Source organism: Electrona antarctica, assembly GCF_951216825.1.
Source record: "Electrona antarctica genome assembly, chromosome: 9".
Classification (NCBI taxonomy): domain Eukaryota; kingdom Metazoa; phylum Chordata; class Actinopteri; order Myctophiformes; family Myctophidae; genus Electrona; species Electrona antarctica.
Window position 1 is genome coordinate 32,391,676 of NC_136790.1, and position 21,758 is coordinate 32,413,433.

A 21,758-nucleotide genomic window follows, 5' to 3' on the forward strand; every position below is an offset into this window, starting at 1 on the left:
ATGTCGTTAGAGGTATACTATACAGGTGGGCCCTTTGACACTGTTGCTCTGACCCAGTGAGCAGCAGTTCTGTGTACGAAAATGCTTTGCTGGTAAGTCCGAAAATAATGGCCAGACTTGTTCGAATTGACAGAAGGGCAACAGTAACTCAAATAACGTGTTACAAGTACAACCAGTCCAAGGCATGCAGAAAAGCATCTCATAACAAAGTAGGTTGAATGTTTAGGCCGATGGGTTACAGCATCACAACATGAGCAGCATATGTGGCACAATGGACCGAAATTACGAACTCAAACCATTCAATCACATCGAGCAAAACCTCAGGGAGAGAACCCCTATTTGGGGCTTTGCTTTCAACACTAAGATTTTGTAGTGTGAACTCGCCATATGTAATAAACATAATCAGAATAGCATTTTGATGTGGTGTGGTAGGAGTGTGGTAAGATTTGTGTGATTTTGAGGCGTTTAATTAAAGCATCAGTCTTTAATAATAATCAGTAACAGGCTGATACATCACCTGCAGCAATCATGCTTTCAGTATTCAATAAGGCTGAGGATACAACATGTAGGAAAACGAGACAAGGGAGACCTTTTATTATGTTACATCTTTAGAGGCTGCTGTCCTGTGTGCAGTAATTACTACATATCCAAACAACACTCCTGTAACATCAGCTCAATTGTGAGGATAGTGCGAAACTGGAATGCTTATAAAACCCAAGACTGAAAAACAGAACCCTAATAATAGATTTTTCCTGGGAACAGTTAGCTACTGTACAGTATAGGTGAAGCGGTGAATGTTTTTGTTTGTTTGTTTGTTTTTTCACATTTTTTAAACACATTCAAATAACAAAAAGCCCTGCACAGCAGTGCACACACAGTACAATAAGCCCTAGAGAGCCGGTCTTTGAATCTGATGTTGATACTGTAATGTATGCCCAGCATCCATATTCTGGGGGGAACATTAGCCAAAAATAGCTGATCTACAAGCTCACAATGTGTCACAAACCAATCCAATAGCAAGCACCATGCATACTCAAAATAGAAACATTTAAATAATGTGTTTTCTTTAAATCATCTGCGCTACTGCTTAAATGCTACAGCACTGGTTCTGACTGGTTCTGTCACATAATTTCTGGCAGTGTCCTGTAATTACCAATTTCTGATTCTGGTTCTCCAGACAACTGGGAAAGGATATTCAGCCAGTTCCTGTTAGCAATATTTGGTTGCTCTGAAGAGACAGGGGCCCTTAATTAATTCCTTCCCACCAAAGACAGATCCTTAAGGCTAATAAGGCAGGTATGGTTGCTGCAAAAAAAATGTATACTGATGAACTGGAAGTCTCCAACTTCTCCATGTTTCAAGAGATGGCTCAACGAGATACTCTCCATTGCTAAGCTGGAACAAATTCGTCATGGCGTACACGTACACAGTACACAAGCTAAGTTCCAAAAAAATGTGGATACCATTCCTTGCAGTGCTTGACAATAGTTGAGTATGTGTTCTGTATATCTGGCTGCTATGGTGCAACCGTGCATCTTTCACTATTAGACTCATAACTATCCCTGCTCTCTGATGGTCATCCCACCCATACGTCCCCTTGTTTTTGTTGTTTTTTGTGTCTCTTGCACAGTATGTAGTGTTAAGCTTACTTTTCTGTCATTTGATGTCTTGTACTGTTGTGTTGTGTCTTGTATTTGACAAAAAAATCTAAATAATGTAAAAAATAAGAAATGGTACAGCACTGCTTCTCAACATGGACAGTGGACCCTTTATGTAACTCTGAGTGTGTACAAATCAAACCTAAGGGTGGACAATTTATATTACATGTACACAGTGTAGATTGGGGTCCCAAAGATGACATTTATGAAAAAGGGTATCAAATGGGCTTCTGTGGCCAGGTGATCTAATGCATATCAAAATGAGGGTCCTTGATATTAAAAAGATTGAGTCACTGCTGCATAGTATGCTGCTGTGTGTTTGTGTGTGTAACACGTGCACACATCATTAGCTTATACTGTGGTGCAGAGTGCAGAGCACTACTGCAGCACCACATGAACCTGTTGTTGTTCTGTTTAACAATGTCTTGGTTTCCCTCTAGTGGTGCATCCAGGCATCGGAAAACCTACTTGTTCGTTTGATTAATTTTAAATTGAATGCTTTGTCATACAGTGGTGTCACTGGCTGAAAATAGCCGATCTACAAGCTCACAAGGTGTTGCGTTGTGAGTTTGTAGGTTCATGACATCGACACACAACAAAATATAAATTTGGCTGCTAATGTAGGTTGGTTTTATGTTATACAGCGATTGTGTTACCAGACTTCAGTTACAGTTACACAGGTGTGTGTGTGTGTAAATGTTCTAATAGAGCTTTTAATTATAAAATGTATATATGGCTTGGTGTCAGAGCAGGCCAAACCTTTCATCTATAACTTAATATAACAAAGATCACACCTGTGTGAAGTGAGGGGCACTCTTATCAAGTTAACATCATACATCTCATTCCAGCCAATCACAATTTGCGTCCTCACCTTTGTCTTCAATGTTTGTGTTTGCACACTTTTGTCTTCAATGTTGTTGTGTTTACACAAACACTCAGAGCTGGACATAGGAGGGGCTAGCACCCCTCAAAAAGAAGGATAGACCCCTGAGAGTAAGTGGTATAGAGATGACTAAGTCTTGTGTATTCACCTGGCAGCCTGTACAGTATATCTTTGTATGTTTGCTGAAACGCTCATCTCATTTTCGATCCTTAAATATCAACCTGGTCTCTTGTATTCTTCAGATTAAGAACAATTATACACACCAACATGTCAGACATTCATCAGTTTGTGCCATAGTTTGTGCCATAGACCAAAAAAAATAAAACTCTCCAAAGTCAGTCAGTTTATAAAGCAGGCTTAGCCAAGATCTGGGGAGGACACCTGGCATTTGAACCAGTGTCTCCCACATGGGGCGGGAAATCGCCCTCGGCTGGGCAGGCAGAGGCTCTGAACCACTCTGCAAACTCCCCCCCCCCCCCCCCCCCCCCCCCCCCCCCACACACACACACACACACACACACACACAACTTTGGAAATGCAATCCGGGTCACGGCACCAATGTAACGCCCGGGATTCGATACGAATCCGGGTCTCACACACTGTTAGACGTTTGGTCTTCAGGCAGAGGCTCTAAGCAACTCCACTGCTACAATCAACCCCTTTGACCTTCCTCTCAACCCGGGAAAACCAATTTGGGTCACGGTACCAATGTAACACCATCCTGGGTCTCCAGCATGGGAAAGGACACTAGCACTAGTCTTCAGGAGCTCAGCCACTGAGACATCTGCTACAGAGACATCCGTAGAAAGAGAAAGGCTTTTAGCTCCTCATGCAGGTAGGTCTGTTCTGATGACCGTTCTTGCCTCTTCTTGACTGTCTCAGGACTCCACATCCCATGGTGCTTTGTGGCTTTGGAAGGCCACCTGGATATGTACTATATGACCACTGGTTCTCAACACCAAATGGACTGTTAGGACCTGTAACTCTGGGAGTGTACAACTGAAGCCAAATGGACCCTTATGGCCCTATACTGTAACTCTGAGAGCACACAACTGGACCCTCATTTGGTTACATTTGTAACCAAATGAGTTAAAATTACCCTTATGGATAAATGGTGCATTTATATAGCACCTTTATCCAAGGCACTTTACATAGATGTGCATTACATTCACCCATTCACACATACACATTCATACACCAATGGCGGCAGAAACCATGCAAGGCAACAACCAGCACATCAGGAGCAATTCAGGGTTCAGAGTCTTGCTCAAGGACACTTCGACAATAACTCTGGGGGAGCCCAGGTTCGAACTGGCAACCTTGCGGTTTCCAACCAGCCACTCTACCCCTGAGCCACCGCCGCCCACTATGGATCCATTCGGTTCCATTTGTACACTCTCAGAGTTGAATTAACACTGAGGATTTTACAGTGTAGATTGGCGTCCCAGAGATAGGGTCTGTGGTCTAATGCATCACAAATTGGGGGTCCTTGAAATAAAAAAAAGAAGCTTGAGCATCACTGCAGAAGACTGTCAGTCAGTGTCTGAGGCCTCTGCCTCGTCTGCAGAGGCGGTGAGGGCAGGGTAGGGTTTGGGCTGGTCCAAGTTGATGTAGGTGACACTGCTCAGGCTGATGTAGTGCTCCCCTTCCAGGTAGGACTGGATCTCCTGCACCTCCTGCACCAGGCTGTGGAAGTCAGGTCTGCACTCTGGCTCTGGGTCCCAGCACTGGAGCATGATCATGTACCTGGTGGAAAACAGAGTGAGTGAGTGAGTGAGTGAGTGAGTGAGTGGATTAATTAATTAATTGTAAAGAGTGGATTAATGCAATTAATTAAAGGTGGTGTAAGTGATCAAATGTATTGGTTAAAACTATTACTACTAAACAAAATTTGTGAAACTAAAGGAAAATATAAAGCTCTATATTCTCATGGTAATCATTTCTTTCCAGCTCTTCAATATCTGGGTTGCCAGTTCATCCATTCGGGAGAGAGAACCCATCTATCAGCATCAAATGTATAGTGTTCCAGTTCCACTTGTGTCTGCTGATTTCTTTGTGTCATCACTTCAAATTTCCTAATCATGTATCCTGCATGAGTTCTTTCTCCTGATTGGATAAAATTGGTATCCATGCCTGAAAATGCATTCTCTGTTCACTAAAGAGCTGGAGAGATGGGAGACTCCTGTTGCTGAACAAACACTATAGCAATGATTACTATTATCAGAATATAGAAATGTTTAACACTTATTTTGACAAAAATATATCACTTACAGTACCTTGAATGAATGAATAAGCTAGGAAGGAAGTAATAACAGGGTAGTCTATCATCACTGTCAGGCAGAAAACTTGTATCTCCATTTTTCAACTCATGCTTTTTTGTAAATGAATGCCGTACGTACATCATCATACAACAGTGTTGCAAATGGTAGCAAAAATAGATGATCTTGAGAGCTCGTTGATCTTTTTTTTTTTTTTTTTTTTAAGTGTAAGTGGTTAAGTCTTGTGGGTTTTGGGTTTATAAGTCTTGGGTTTTATATATATGTAATACTTTTCAATTAATGACCAAATGATAACTACATTGGATCCATTCCATTGGATTCCATTTCCTGAAAAGGAACTGTTTTGGACATACAAGGTTTCCTCCCGACAGCAACGATATGCTGCAGTGACATCATGTGTGTGGCTCTTACAGAGCATGTGGACAGAACTGGGGCTGCAGAAGGCGACGTCCCTTCAACAGGTAATGGGTGATGTCATAGGCGTCCACGTTAGGATAGGGGCTCGCACCTCTGGTCAGAAGCTCCCACATCAGCACCCCAAACGACCACTGTGATGGGAGTTAACAGTAGAGTATATCATTTAAATACAGAACGTGCTTGGGAACAGATTATTTAATATAAGTGGATTACATAAACCTACCACATCAGACTTGGTGGTGAACTTCTGTATCTGCAGACTCTCAATGGCCATCCACTTGACCGGGAGCTTCGCCTTCTTATGGTCTTGAATGCTGTAGTACTCCTTGTCGAAGACGTCTCTCGCCATGCCAAAGTCTGCAACCTTCACTGTGAAGTTCTCATCCAGCCTGCAACAACCATCCATGTATGTCACAGGAAATGAACCACCAATCACTCACCTGTCTTACAAGTTACAATTTAGTAATTTAGTTTTTTAGCAGAAACTCTTATCCAGAGTGAGATCATAATAAGCAGAACAAAGTGATTATTTACTGTAGTTGATAAACAACAAAGTAAATAATCACATAAATGGAATGCAGAGCTAACAATGGACTACTAGTGCCTAAAAAAAAGAAAGGATATCAGCTAAACAATGAACCTGGCATCTGTCAAAACAACATTCTATCTAAACATTCTGTACTGTAACCTTTGTGGTTGAGAAAATACAATCTACAAAATAAAACCATGACAAAAAGTCAAACAAGATATCACTGCATAGTGGACTAGCATCAATTGAAATAAAACCAACCTAAATAATACGGTTATATAGTCTATACTTCTTCTATTCAGACAGATTTGACAACAAAAGCCTTTGTCAGCTTTGACTAACATTCTCAAAGTGTGTGTGATTCACACTCACATGCAGTTACGTGCTGCCAGGTCTCTATGCACAAACTTCTTCTGGGCCAAATATTCCATCCCCTGGGCAACCTGTAGCCCAAAGCCGATCAAGTCCTTTACCGTTGGGTTCTGTGGAAGAAACGTGAAACCATGAAAATGAAAAACCTGCATATCAAGTTGATCCCATTACAATTATTCTGAATCTGCACAAAAGTGATGTTTCAAGGACCATTAAATAATGAGTTTACAACTCATAAACCTACAATTGTTTGAACTCAGGTGGAATATCCATCTATTAGAGGCACTTATTATAAAACACAACACCATTATGCAAATAATAAGAAACATATCAGATAATAGATGAAACATATTAGTGTAGACTGTAGCAACCGTCGTACTGTTAGGGACATGACATTCATTCACAGGAATGGTCTAATATCAACATCCTCATTGAGGCATATAGTCTCCCCCTCTGTGTGGATGTTTTATTAACGCAATTCCTCTCTCTCTCTCTCTCTCTCTCTCTCTCTCTCGGTTACTTGGTTTGTTTGTTACTGCTGTGTTCAGTGATATATCAGTGATATATCTTGGAGGTGACTTAGTTTTGTGAGTGGAATAAGTGAAATTGCATTGGTCAATAACCACATGGGTAATTCCCAGAGGGGAAACGTGATCAACAGAAACCTTAGAACATTATGCTGACTCATTCTGAATGGTCCAACAGGTCAAATGTTCAAGATAAGTTGCATAGTAATGCTGACTCACTCACCCTGTTCTCAGACCGGATGAAGTGCCGTATGTCTCCATGCTTCATGTAGGGAAGCACCACAAGGGGGAGCCCTTCCTTGGGCAGCATGATGCCCAGCAGACACAGAACATTGGAGTGATGGAAGCTTTTCATAATGATGCCCTCTCTGAGGAACTGCTCCACCTCCACCAGGTCTGTGATTCCTGGGAACACAACAAATAATGATATTATACACACTCTGTCTGAAACAGAGAGGTTTTAACTTGTGTTACGGTGACTTAAGCAGGTAATCACGCACTGTTCAGTGATTTCACAGCGCAGTGGATCTCTTGATTATTGCAGTCCATCAGGTGTCCGTGGTAGACTGTCCCAAAGTGACCTGTATGGACGCAACAAGTGTGGTGTGAGATATTATGCAAGAAAGTGTACAGAAACGTAACCAAACAATTAGCGTGTTGCTTTAAGTGAATGAATACATTAACAAATTAACATATAATTGGTAAAAAGAAAGAAATGGATGACACCAGCTGACGGCGGAGGGAACCATGAAGGCACCAAACCTGCCCGTCAAGAGCAGTGTCTTGCTCAAGGATACTTCGACACAAAGGAGGAACCGGGGATCAAACTGGGAACGTTTTGATTCCAAGATGGGTGCTCCACCACCTGAGCTACAGTACTGCCACGTTAGTGCAACATCTATCAAAGGCATACCCTCGGCACACACATCTGACTGTCCACTTCAAGGTCAGATGGGTGGGCTGCATGCGTTTTCAGGGATTGGGTTCCAGCTTTGATCAATGAAACTAACATAGTACTTACTGTACGCTTATGTTTATCTGTATCACAGTGAAAATCGCTGAGCTACTTCTTCTTTGGCTATTCGAAAATAGCAGATGTACAAGTTCATTGTGCGTCATTACAGTAACTTGTACTGACCAAAATGCAGTAACTACGGGGGGAAAATGTCCGATAATGGGCTTAATAGTGTTTCAACTGGTCAGCCAAATGAGATATAAGTGATATTACACTAATTGTAAATATGTTCTTGAGGTAATCACAAAAATCATAAAGGCTAATTTCACCTTTGGGATACACTAATAAGTCGGTGTGTCTTTGTGCGCTTTGTAGAGCAGTGTAGATCTACTATTTTATTTTAATCGTGAACATTTGTGCAAATCTTTGAATCTGTGTGTTCCTGGAAACAAATATACGCCACTGATATAGAAACATACATTTAGAGGATTTAGAAGTCATTTTTTAGAATCTGCCTCAGGTCTTAAGGCCCACCTTTGCCAATGATCTCGTCGTGCTGAACTCGGAGCATCTCAGCAGGTATGAGAACATCTTTGACCTCCTCCAGCAGATCAGGGTTCAGGCTTTCCTGAGGCAGCAGTGGGATGGCCAGAGGTTCATAGTTGGCTGCATACAGCAAGCCACGGAACGACATGCCCCCTGAGCCTGATGTCTGGTTAGTCAGGTCTAATATATATATATAGAGAGAGAGACAGAGAGAGAGAGAGAGAGAGAGAGAGAGGGAAGGAGCGAGAGGGAGAGAGGAGTTTTTACTGATCTTGGTACGTACATTACATACTGTAGATCTATACATACAGTGTTATTTTTGAGGGGCGCTAGCCCCTCGTCTATACAGGTTTAATGTTTGTTCAATGTTTGTTTTAAAATCGCCATTGACAATGAAGGGAAAATGTACATCATCTTGTCCCTAACACAAACATTAAATGCCATTAATAATAAAGATAATTTAATGTTTGTTTTTAGTTCAATGTTTGTTTTAAAAACGCCATTGACAATGAAGGGAAAATTAACGTCATCTTGTCCCTAACACAAACATTAAATGCCATTAACAATAAAGAGAATTTAATGTTTGTTTTGTCACCGTTTGATTTACATCACCATTACATCACCTAATCAACATGAGTTAGACTTTAATATATTAGCGCCCCTCACACTTTGTGTATTGGATTTCCCATAGGCAAATCTTATAAAAGAACTGTGATTTTGTCAGGTATGTGACTCTGTGTCGTTTACGATATTGAGTTACATTTTATATTGTCTGTGTTTGGAGAAAAAAAAGTTCCTATCTTTGGACAAATTTGTACTTTTCCAACGTCAGTTTCGTATCGATATGAGTAGAATCACTGGGTGATTTGTTGAGGGGCGCTAGCCCATGCTCCAATGCATGGATTTTGAAGATTATGTCATATGGCAGCCAAATCTATGGGAGTTTGTTTAGAGCACGTATGACGTAAATCATTTGCTATCCAACACTATAGACTTTGAGGATATTACAATGTTTTTGTTCAGAGCAATTTTGAGAGCACTTTAGAGCTATTTAAATCTATGGACTTTAATGTTTGTTTAGAGCACTTTAGAGCCATGCAGCCAAGTCTATTGTTTAGAGCAGGGGTTCTCAACGTTTTTGGCTGGGGACCCCCGGAAATGCTTTGGCCATGTCTACAATAACCTTAATAAAGAGAAAATACATCTATCTATGTATAAATGCACTCTGTGTGTACGTCTGTATTATTAATCTACGTAACCCAAGAACCGTTTGCCGCACCGACTTCAAACACACGTGTTCCACACCACCACGGGGAGTGCAGTGCCCGGCCTTGAGTCGGTCGGATACACCGCTGTCCAGAACCAGCACAAAAGCCTCTGCTCGGGCTCTGGACATTAGCCAATTGGTCACACCTGATCACCCCTAGATCTCCATATAATGTATGGAGCTGGCCTGTTCTGACATCACAAATCATAAATAAATAGGCTACTGAAACCATAATCATTAAGGAAAGTTTATGCATGTGCTATGTGTACTACGCTCTTAATTTCCATTTTCCAGCCATTCAGTTGCAAAAAAAAAGAAAATGTCTTTGGTTTTTTTTATTAATCTGGGGACCCACAAAATAATTTGGCGACCCCCCCAAAAGGCCACGACCCCCAGGTTGAGAACCCCTGGTTAAGAGAACTTATGACGTAAATCGTATGCTAGCCAAGTCTATGGACTTTAATGTTTGTTTAGGGCACTAATTGACGAATAATATACGAAGTTGCAGAGTTCTTTATTCTAGCAGGGCTGGAGGTAACACTAAAGAATTTGCATTGGCCGGGAATCGAACCCGGGTCAACTGCTTGGAAGGCAGCTATGCTCACCACTATACCACCAACGCTTGCTTGTTACCAGTTGCATTTCCATATGAGAGAGAGCCTCCCCATTACAGACGGTGGGGTGAGAGAGAGCCAGAGAGAGAGAGCTGCCTTGGGGGACACATTAGCGAGTATAACCTAGAGAGACAGGTCTTGTGGGTCATTTTACCTCAAGTTTACGGCTAAAAAGTGACTGCAAGTTGCGTAACAGAAGAATGAGCTTAACCACTTCATTACGTTTTGCAAGCAAGAGGAATGCTGTGTGAGCGAGGAGGAAGGCATTATTGGAAGCAGAGAGAGAGAGAGAGAGAGAGAGAGGGAGCCAACCCATTGAGAGAGTTGTTCTTACTATTAGGTGCTGTGTTGTTTAGTCTGTTTACTTTAATTACTTTATTTGGGAGAGACAGAACATATTCCTGAAAACGGCATACAAAACTACATACAGTATAGTAGAGTTGAGGTTGTTTGATTAGTTGTAATGATGGATCAGTGATCTGATGAATGAATGATTATATTGGTTGGGGGAAGAATGGATATAAAAGAGATTTATCAATGATAAAATCTCACCCCGTCTGTAATCACCAGGAGACAATTCAGGATTGCTGCCCATTTGCCTCCGACTTGACAGTCTTGACAAACGGTACTCTACTTTGGCTGAAAAAGCACATTTAAAGGTTATTGCACAACAAACTCATATTTATACCACCAATTGGCCATGTTCACACAGCGGCCATTTTGCTCTTACATCACACAACCCCACACCTAGTATATGATTGTGAATATGATCAATTTACAGTAGGGCTGAAAATATATCAAAATCAATATTTTAGAACCAGTAACCAGTAACCAACTTAATCTTGCTCATGTAGGTTAATCGAATAATCGAGAAGCATTTTTTATAATCTTTTTAAAAATGTATTACATATCAACGAATTGAATAGATGTGTTATAATCAATTAAATCGATTACTCTGATTCATTTTGTACTTTTATTTTTTATTTTTTCATTTTACTTTATTATGTACAAATAAAATAGCTGAAAATTGCTGATCTACAAGCTCACAACGTGGCATATTTCAACTCGAACTGCTATTAACACTAGCATGTTTTTTTTATTAATCGCTAATTAATTGTAATCGAGGCAAAAGGTTTAAATGATCATGATATAGATTTCGCCCAGCCCTAATCTACAATATATCAAGTAAGTACCTCTTGTACCTTTCTTCTTTCTCCTCAGATGAGTCATGACCATGTATGCGAGGGCGGCACCAACTACCAGTGCACAGATGATGCCCAGCGCGATGCCCGCAATAATGGTGCGACTGTTGTCTTCATACACCACCGTGCCAACGTCATGAACCTCCCCGTTAACACACACCTGCAGCCGTGAAATGCAATGCACTTGATCAATCACACTTCATGAATGACAACAGTTTAACCACATTAACCCTGGTGTCTAGGGTGTACGCCGGGCCAACTACCTGAAATTAAAATAAGGGACACCCAGAAAACAAGGTATGCCCAGAAAAAGATAAGATATCACTGTATATATGTACAGTTTTGGCATTTTATATTAACCACCCCAGCTTGGACCCCAGCAGCCATATTCTGGGGGGAACAATAGCCAAAAATATATAATATACAATATACAAGCACACAATGCATTACATTGCATTCTTGTAGATTGGCAATTATTTGGCAAAGAGATTTGTTGTATAGACAAGAAAAACAAAACGGTCCACAAACAGAGAAAACTCAGGTCCAGTTTACTAAGTCTAGACTAGAGGGTGGGGCTACAACCTGTATAATAGTATATATGAGCAGTTGGAACATGTAAGATGTGTCTGTGTCATTGATTGATTCCTAAAAATAAGGAACAAATGTGTCCCTTATCAGTTCAATAAGGGACATACATGTCTTTTAGTTTCCAAACACAAAGACAATTCCGTATTTCAAGGGGCGGTTGGCAACTCCATTGCTGGACAGCTATCTTGGGCATGTCATTATAGGTGGGAATGTTAAATCACTATCAGTTATTTTGAAATAACTTTTTTCTGTTGAATTAGATATGATATTGATTATTAATATAATAATAATAGTTGATCTACTCTACTTGCTCTTATTTTGAGAAATGTAGATGCTGGTTGACAAGTGGTATTACATGTAGCTCAAACGTGCAATATATCCTGTCCCCAAACAGGCTTTCTGTTATCAGCAGCAAATTCTCAGCAGTAGAATGTTTGGCGCTCACAGAGAGGACATAAATGATGTATAAGTTATGTATTCCAGCTTTAAGTCATGATTGAAGAGTCATTATTGTGTACATTTTACACAGAAGTCATGATATTGACGGGACAGATCATTACCTTGACAGGCAGTCCCTCACTGGGGACAACCAGACCCTTTGGAATTCTGCAGGTCAGTTCATTCAGCAGAACCTGGACATTACAGTCCACACCACCGATGGTCATTACGATCTTCATGCACAAGTTCACTGCGTTCAGCTCCAAATGCTGCAGGGAACACAGTTTGAAAAACATTTAACAAAAACACATAATTTCCACCCTTTAGTGAGTGATTGCGTCATACACTTTCTCAAAGAAACAAGTCACCTTACTTCAACTTCATCTCCATATTTATATGGGTTCTTCTCACTATACTAGGATTTTAGCGTTTCTGTATTCTCACTCTGTGTTTCAGAAGTGCGCTGATGAAATCTATCTGCTGATGAAATCTATCTGCTGATGAAATCTATCTGCTGATGAAATCTATCTGCTGATTACATTAATCTGCAGATTACATCAATCTCCGTTTACATCACCAGTAGAGATTTCAAACAATTTGCAACAACAATGAGGCAACAACCATGCACACTAATTTTGCATGTTAACAATTCTGGATGAGAAAGGCTGTAAGTTTCCATTAGCTTGAAATCTCTGCTTATGATGTTATCAGATCACATGAGCGAGGAGTCGGACCGATATATGGATACAAAAGATGTACTGGTCCTTTAAAAATGTGCTATCATAAGTAGGGATGTCCCGATACACTTTTTTCGCTTCCGATCCGATCCCGATAACTCAATTTCTGTGTTAGCCGATACTGATACCAGTGTTGTGATCTCATCTCTAGCTATATATATATATCTCGTGTTGTGATTACATTTGACTCCTCACTCAAATGTGTACTTTGGGCAACTCCAAAGCAAACTCAACGTCAACGTGCCCCAACATTTTATTTACCTGCCATAGTGTCGACCCCTTACCCCTGTGTCGGATCGCTGGTTAGACTGGCATAGTGTCGACCCCTTACCCCTGTGTCGGATCGCTGGTTAGACTGGCATAGTGTCAACCCCTTACCCCTGTGTCGGATCGCTGGTTAGACTGGCATAGTGTCAACGCCTTACCCCTGTGTGGGATCACTGGTTAGACTGTCATAGTGTCGACCCCTTACCCCTGTGTCGGATCGCTGGTTAGACTGGCATATCCACCGATACCGATATGACCCGATATGACAAATAAGGGCCGATCCGACTTTTCCCGATACCGATACAGTATCGGGACATCTCTAATCATAAGTGCACAACTGTGCTATTTTTCACCATCATTTACTGCATGGATTGTAGTCGTTGGGTGGTATAGGATAATATTTTGGGGGTCCTCCACCGTGCCTCTGGCTTGGGCGGATGTTCCAACAAACACAACTGGCCGTGTTCATGGGGGGGTGATCCCTGTCACTCGACTAGAGAGAGTGACTAGAGAGGAGGGAGAGCATGTTCCTCCACAAACGTTATGTCCACCCTGTGAAACACCTCACTGTCAGGTGAAAAGAAGCAGCTGGAAACTCAGCAGTCACGTAGTCTACACCCTCCCCACATGAGTCAGCAGTGACTATACACATGTGGTGGAGTTGGTGACACGACTAAATTGGGAAACATTTTTTAAATAAAGATAAAAAATATATATTGGCTACAGCATGTAAACTGTGCAGATTTGCTGTTAACCTGGCCTGTGTGGAAAATAAACGAACAACCTAAATCCTAAACTAGAGGCATAAATGAGTTGAAAATTATGAAGGACTGGGGGAACATACGCACATGCAGTGACACTTCATTCACTCCCGGGATGAGCTTCAACACTTTGTCATTCTCAAAGGGAATGACTTTGAAGTCGGGGTAGTAGTCAAAACGTTTCCTCCAGAGGTTAAGTGCTCCGTCCATGTCAAAGGACATGAGTCCTGTGTCTGACTTATCTTCTGGAAACACAGGGGCTAAGCATTCCATGTGGGTAGCATTTAGTGTATGACTGCACACCCGGGTGACCTGTTTAGAAAACAGTGAAAATAATCACAACAAATAGTCTTGGGCACGATCACAAGCCAATGCCAAAAGACAAGATTATTGACATTAATTGATTCACAGACAGACAGTTTTATTTCTACCACACTGAACATAAGAATGATGTTATAAGACAGTTGTTCAATTAAATTTAACTGAAATGAACTATAGAATTATTTTTCATAGAATAGCAGAACTAATCATAGTGTAGCAGGATATCAAAACACCAGGATGAAGTCAGAATGTTCCCTATGATAATATTTTTATAGAATTTTTGAATTTCCTTGCAAAATGAGCCGATCTACTAGCTCACAATACATCACTATACGGCACATTGTGAGCTTGAGGATTGACTATTTTTCACTTGTTTTTCAATAGCATACCGTACCTGATTGGTGGGATTGAGGGATGTGTATTTGACCACAGTGTGGTGCACGGAGTCTAGGTTTCTGCCTTCAATCATCAGCCTGGAGCCACTTTATGAGAGAATAAAGAAAACACTTCAAGTTATGTCCAAAAAGGTTCATTATAACCTAGAATGTTGTAGTTCATTTATCAGGCCAACAAAACTATGAATTTACCTTGACAGTTGGACTCTTACTGAGCTGCGACTTTATACTTTATGCCTTGTCTTGTAGCTTTATGCACCTTACTAATGTCACAAAAACACTGTTGCTTCTGACAACACGACCAAATCTCAAAGTTAATTTAAAGTTTTACTGACCAGATAAATTAACTTTCAAATAACAGAATTATGGTAACTCTGTTTGCAGGCAGTCGTTTATTTTACTGCAATGGTGTCGCTCAAAGGAGACAATTATTTAATCATGTCATGAAGCGAACGTTACACTTATAGGAAGATAATCTGACTTTGCATTGGAATATAGAAGATGAAGGTTGTTGTTGTCCTACCGCCTGAAGCTGCAGAGAGGGGAGACATGGGTGATCACAGGGTTCTCTTTGTAGACAAAGGTTTTATTGTAGACCACTGTAGAGCTGTCAATGAGGACCATCACTGCTTTGTCACCCACAGATTCCATAAGTTGAGAGAGGCACACTATGGATGATGTATCCCCACCAGAGCTGCACAATATAACAATATACACACATGCAATAGTGACAGGGCAAATGATAGCTAGGGTAAACTGGGACAGTTATTGTCCTATAACACTTTTCAGAAAATCAAGGTTTGCATTTTTCATGTCTAATCTTTAAGATAAACAGCACAGTCCAAATGAAAAATATCATGATTATTTTGATGCGGATCATGATCGGGATGATCATGTTTTCCAGTTCAGGCTAGATAAATGCATCAATCATGACTTAAACTGGATATATACAGATCTGCATCATATCAGGTGACATTATGTAACCTTTTTATATACCAATACAAAAACATTGCAATGTCAATTTTTCCCAATATTGTTTACCCCTAATTCTCATTTCCCTTAAAGACATCGCAGAGACCTCATTGCAACAACAACACATTATACTTCCAATGTAAATGTGTTATTACTCTTTACCTTTGAACAACACAGTCTTGGCCACCAATGACAACTCTTCTTTGCACCCCCGAATTCAGATGATTTCCTGTCAGCGTGACCATTGTACCCCCGATTCTAGGTCCATAGTGAGGATGGATTGTTGTTATGATAGGCTCCTGAATGGAATGCAGTCAAACTTAGTGTTAGTACATTGATTAGTTTCCTCATCCACCCATCAATAAAGAACAATGTCACACAAGCATTCAGAAAAGGGTACCGCACCACAAATAAGAAGCCTTGCATGTGTGCTTGTCCTTGGATGGAATAGTGATGGTCTGCCTTCTCTTCATGTACTTCCACAGTGATGTTGAGAGGATGGGTTGGTGCTGTATCCTGCCGTTGAAGCTTACACACTAACCTACAGTGTATGGGTCACATTCAGATGTGTTTTTGGTCACATGTGTGTATGAGCAGTGAAATTGTGGCGCGGCAGACTCTACCACACTCTGGTAACAATGTACAACATATAGTGCAATAAGTTCATACAAGTTATAATACAGAAGTAAGCAAGTGCCTAATAGTTACTAAGTAGTAATATAAAGTGTAGATAATTTAATAAACCCCCAAAAAGCCTCAACATACGCAGACATTGGTGTAATGAATGACCATACTAGCATTTAAACTTGTAGAATTTGTATTTGCACCTTCCCTGGGTTACCAAGGTAGGATAGGATGCGCACGATCTTGCGTTATGAGGTTGTAGATCAGCAATATTTTCAGCGTTACGCTAGGGTGAAAATTACCCCCAAAGTTTTAAAATGGTATTCATAAAATCGTCCTAACCAGGTATAGTAATACAAATACAAGTGTGTGTCTTTGTTACTCACTGTTCACTGTTGCTCTTTGCAGGGAGGACAGCACAGGGGGTTTGTCCCACTCTCACCACATGGGTTTTGTCGTTGATGATGGGGGGCCGTGGCTCAGACTGAAACTCCCACCCACACAGAGTCAGTTCCGTCTCGCCGTCGACAGGTGCAGTCTTCGGGAAAAACTAAACAGAGACAACAGCAACCAGTGAGAACAGTGGCCTTGTAGCTGACCTCCATATTATCTTTTTATTGTGACTTGTAACTAAATAATAACTACATTGCATCCATGGGAACAGTTTTGGTTTGGTTTGGCAACGATTGTTCATACTTTAATGCCCTAAGATTGTCAAGCAAAAGTAGCAAGAATAGCAAATCTACAAGTTCACAATGCGTCGCATTGTGACCTATTCTCACTATTTCTGCAAATTTCCATTGCAAGTTACGGTTTTGGACATACAAGGTTTCCACCCGACAGCGACATAAAAACGAGCAGCATTATGTGCTCTACCTCTCTGAGGACAGGAGCGCAGGTCTGGTCACTCCACTCCACTCCACTCGACGTACACTCATGTTGCCTGGAGCAGCCACCTGCACACCAGCCACACTCCATGAAGCGCGGGGCCTTCAGACAGCTGTAACATGTCACAAAGTGTGCACATCCTGGACCTGCAGGAGGCACGCTGTACACCTAGACCATGATGGAGGGAGATAAAGTCAAGGAGGGAAACAGCCAGAGAGAAATTGAAGGGAAAACATTGTTTTGTTTCTATGCTAGACATAATAATAATAATAATAATAATAATAATAATAAAGAAAAAATAATATTGACTTCTACCCAAACTCAAAAGTTCAAAACTAACCTAAAGGAATGGCTGACCTATGAACACCTTGGTAGTAGCATCTTCTGCCCCCCGCCCCCACCAGTCCTCCCTCTGAAAATATACCATTTAATGCTACTGAGGTATGTATTATGGATGAATTGAGTACAAATGGACCACAATGGAAAGAAGCCCCGGACGTTTTTTGTGTTATCCTTTTAGTATAACCTTGTCTGTACTGTACTGTTAACAAACTTGTATTACCGGTAAAGTCAATCAATCAGTCAATCAATCAATCAATCAATCAATCAATCAACCAATCAATCAATCAATAAACCAACCAATCAATCAATCAATCAATCAAGAATCCTCACGGATTCAGACCAGTTGCCAACTGTAGCTGTTATAGTTGCTATTGAGAAAAGCACCTTATTTCCAGCCACAAAGAGAAGAGACGTCTCTGAACGAACAGCTGCTTCCCTGCTCACCGGGTCCTCTCCCAGGGAATAGTTGGCAAAAATGGTAATGCGGGTGAGAGACAGAATGACCTACACGAGTGGAACAGAAAGAGACATTCATATGTTAAAGTGATGTTGCGCTTTGGTAGAACATTGGGTTGACTATAACTACAACATTGGTACATAAACAAACTCAAACAGAGCAGATTCCTCTTCCTCGTTCTCATCACACACATTATAGTCTATAATATTGGTGATCTAAGGAGTTTGGTGAGCTTGAGAACTGCCATCAAGGCCGGGTAATATAACCAGGGCAGGCCTGTCACAATTGTTACATAATCACTGTAGCTGCAATCAGGATTAAAAGCTGCCTTCAGAATTAAAAGTTCAATTTTATAAATAAGTACATAAAGTTAAGAAGTTCATAATGTTTTTGTTTCATGTCAATTTCATGTTTCTATGTGTTTCTACTTTGTTTCAATGTGTATTGAGGTGGTTTATGTTTGATTGGTTGATTAAGGTCACAGTAACCTCTGAACAGCTGAAGCCTGATCTGTTGATGAGCAAGGGTGGTTTCGATCACTGTTAATTAGCAGAGCAGGGCAGAGCCAGTTCATTCTGAGAGAGAGCTTCAGCGTGCAACAGCTAAAGTGCATTGCTGCTGCCATATGTAGATCGGCTGTTTTAAGAGTCCAGCTCAAATTATATCAGTTAAAGTCAAGATACTGATACTGAGAAGATTTCCCCCGTTTATTCCCCCCAAAGTGGATGCGGCCAATGAGGTATATTTGTTACATTTGTTTGTTTATTGTAACTTGTGTTTTGTTCATCATTATTGTTCTCTATGAGAATACTTTACTGAATGTATATTGTCTTTATGTTTATTCAGTTCTCACGGCATTTGGCATACGCTAATAAATGTCTGTACAACAAAAGAACGCCTTGTGATCGTATCTATCTACCGGAGGGGGCTACAGTGAGAACTCAGCCTGCTCGACACGAGGTGAAGGGGCCTGTCTGTGCCTACCGTCGACCGTGCTGCAAGCAAGTTTCCATGGTTCACCTACAGTGACTTCCAGCATCGAACAGATAAGACTGTGCCTACACTGGGATCCCAGCAAGTGGAGTTCGGGAGCTTTGGATGGTTATGCCAACAAGAAGTAACACATTTAAAACAAGTTAAATGTTGATAAGTGGAGTAACCTACTCATTGCTTTAAAGGGACTCTATAAGTGCTTAAAGGGAAAGTTCTGGTATTTTGCACATGTCTTTCTATGTTCAAGTTGTTATTGAATTCACAACAGTCTTTTACGATTAAGCAAGTTTGAAGTGTAAATGACACTTAAAGTCTAAGTGCAAAGGGTGAAAATATATTGGTGTTATACATATTCTGATTTCATCATAAGTGGTTTACTCCTAAATAATTTAAGTGACTATATTGCAACCAAGAGTGATATTAAGTTACTAAGTGGTAAAAGAAGTGTTATCCATTTCATTGGATTATTTCATTTAAAGTTTATGAGGACTGTGAAATAATTTACGTCATTCTAAAAATATATACTGTTGGTTAAAAGGTTTATGCCAATTCATTGCAAGTGAAACAAGTTCATTAAGGGTGTTTGATACATTTAAGGTTTTTATAAAAACAGTTTGGTCAAACTAAAATCCAAGGTAATTGCACAAGTGTTACATTTCAAAACCGTAGTAATATTTAAGTTTAAGCCAGTTAATTTAACTGTTGTTTTTTGTGTTGTTTAAGCTTTAAAGCTACTAAATAGGAAAGCTTACAGTCAATTTAAACAATACTAAAGATGTCTGTGCACGAAGCTAGTGAAACAGATTTAAACGGTACCATTACAGTTGATGCGTTAGTGCACCAGTCTACCAACACTGATAATGCACCTTTAGACACTAGCACACACACAGGAATTGAGGTACTAGAAGAGGCCGACAATGTGTCAGAAGAGAGTGAAGATGATGCAGAGAAACTGCGAAGAAGCCGGAGAACCCGAAAGCTTACTGAAAAGGGTCAAAACCTTGAAGATGACAGAATAAGAAATATTCAGCATCACTTTGCAACTTCCTATGAAAAATGGAAATCTGTTGCCAAGGAGGCTAAGCAAGCATTCAGTGGACCTCTATCCAATGACATATTGGAAAGCATTATGACCAAGATCAGCTGTGCTGAGAAAGATGTAACACAAGCTTATGTTGACTTACGCCGACACATTACCCCTGAAAGTCAGACCCGCCGTCGCGTTGACACTTGTGTAGCGGCGTCAGAGAAGATCCTGACGCGTGCATCTAATCGCAAGGACAGAGAGCAAGATGCCTTGAGTGAGACTAGCTCGAAGTTCACATTCAGTGCCAGCCAAGGTTCAGCGTCTGCAAGTAGGCCAACCATAAGATCAAGGCACTCAAACCTGTCCGCTGCAAAAATACAAGAAGCTGCAGCAGAGCTAGCTGCAAATCAAGCCACATTAGAAGTCCTAGATGTGATGGAATATGAGAAGCAACAGCTTGAAACCCTTGAAGCTGAGAACAGGCAAAGGCTTGCAACCATTGAAGCTGAGAACAGGCAAAGGCTTGCAACCATTGAAGCTGAGAACAGGCAAAGGTTTGCACTGCAAGAAGCGGAAAATGCGGCAAGGCAAAGTGCTCTAGAAGAGAAGCGCAGGCAATTAGAGCGCTTAGAGGCAGTCAAGAAAATGAATGCTGCAAAGGCACGACTACAAGTGTATGAACAAGAAGTGGGCTCAGATGACGAGATATTAGAGTTGCTCGAAGACAGCAAATCTATGAAACTGAGATCCGCACTGAAGTCAAAAGGTCTGCCAGTGCAACATGTGGCATCACCACAACATGTCTCACATGCACAATCGGCTATGATAACCCAAGCAACCACAAGGGGCCAGCCTGCTGCTAATGCTCAGCAGATGACACAAGCAGCCATGAGCCAGCCTGCTGCTAGTGCTCAGCAAGAGGATAGCGCTACAGCAATCGCCAGAGCAATTGCCGAGTCCATCAATGCAAGCCGACTCCCTGTACCAGAGCCGTCAGTTTTCAGTGGAGACCCACTAAGGTACAAGGACTGGAAGATGTCATTTCAAACGTTGATAGGCAGAAAGAGCATTCCAGTAAATGAAAAGGTATACTATCTTCGCAAGTATGTCGGCGGACCGGCAAAGAAAGCCATAGAAGGTTATTTCCTGTTAGGCACAGAAGCAGCCTATCATTCAGCATGGGACATACTTGAAGAGAGATATGGAAGCTCATTTGTGATAGCTAAAGCCTTCAGAGATAAACTTACCGCGTGGCCGAAGATAGGACCCAGAGACAGCGTGGAACTGAGAGAGTTTGCAGACTTCCTGCAAGGCTGTCAATCAGCAATGTCACAGATTAAAGGCCTAGAAGTCTTAAATGACTGTGCTGAAAACCAACGAATACTTACCAAGCTTCCTGATTGGCTGACAGCCAGTTGGAACAGAAAGGTCGTTGAAAATCTGGAAGAGTGGCAGGAATTCCCTAGCTTCGGGAAATTTGTTAAGTTTGTCACAAGGGAAGCCAAGATAGCCTGTAATCCAGTGACCTCTCTTCATGCTCTGAAGTCGAGTGATGTTGAGAAGGTGAAGACAACACCAAAGACACAAAGTGTTGGTGCAAAGGTGCTAGCAACTACAAGCACATCTGAAGAGAAACCAGATGCTAAAGGATGTGTCTTTTGTGAGAAGTCAAACCATGGCATTCACACATGTCGAAAGT

The 21,758-nt window shown here is 41.1% G+C and overlaps 1 protein-coding gene across 1 annotated transcript in view; it reads right to left on the reverse strand.

The window, feature by feature from the left end:
- Positions 1–3,990: 3,990 nt before the first annotated feature.
- LOC306929915 (macrophage-stimulating protein receptor-like) overlaps positions 3,991–21,758 on the reverse strand; it is a 29,037-nt gene continuing 11,269 nt past the window's right edge. The window contains exons 4-21 of the mRNA XM_079510646.1: positions 17,967–18,086; positions 17,229–17,408; positions 16,739–16,902; positions 16,134–16,269; positions 15,891–16,027; positions 15,280–15,450; positions 14,756–14,843; positions 14,128–14,352; positions 12,398–12,544; positions 11,250–11,409; positions 10,600–10,686; positions 8,155–8,346; positions 7,166–7,246; positions 6,889–7,070; positions 6,139–6,248; positions 5,461–5,626; positions 5,232–5,368; positions 3,991–4,287 (exon numbers count right to left, since the gene is read on the reverse strand). Coding sequence (XP_079366772.1) covers positions 4,074–4,287; positions 5,232–5,368; positions 5,461–5,626; positions 6,139–6,248; positions 6,889–7,070; positions 7,166–7,246; positions 8,155–8,346; positions 10,600–10,686; positions 11,250–11,409; positions 12,398–12,544; positions 14,128–14,352; positions 14,756–14,843; positions 15,280–15,450; positions 15,891–16,027; positions 16,134–16,269; positions 16,739–16,902; positions 17,229–17,408; positions 17,967–18,086 — 2,697 coding nt within the window. The 3' untranslated portion in view covers positions 3,991–4,073. The remainder of the gene's footprint in view (positions 4,288–5,231; positions 5,369–5,460; positions 5,627–6,138; positions 6,249–6,888; positions 7,071–7,165; positions 7,247–8,154; positions 8,347–10,599; positions 10,687–11,249; positions 11,410–12,397; positions 12,545–14,127; positions 14,353–14,755; positions 14,844–15,279; positions 15,451–15,890; positions 16,028–16,133; positions 16,270–16,738; positions 16,903–17,228; positions 17,409–17,966; positions 18,087–21,758) is intronic.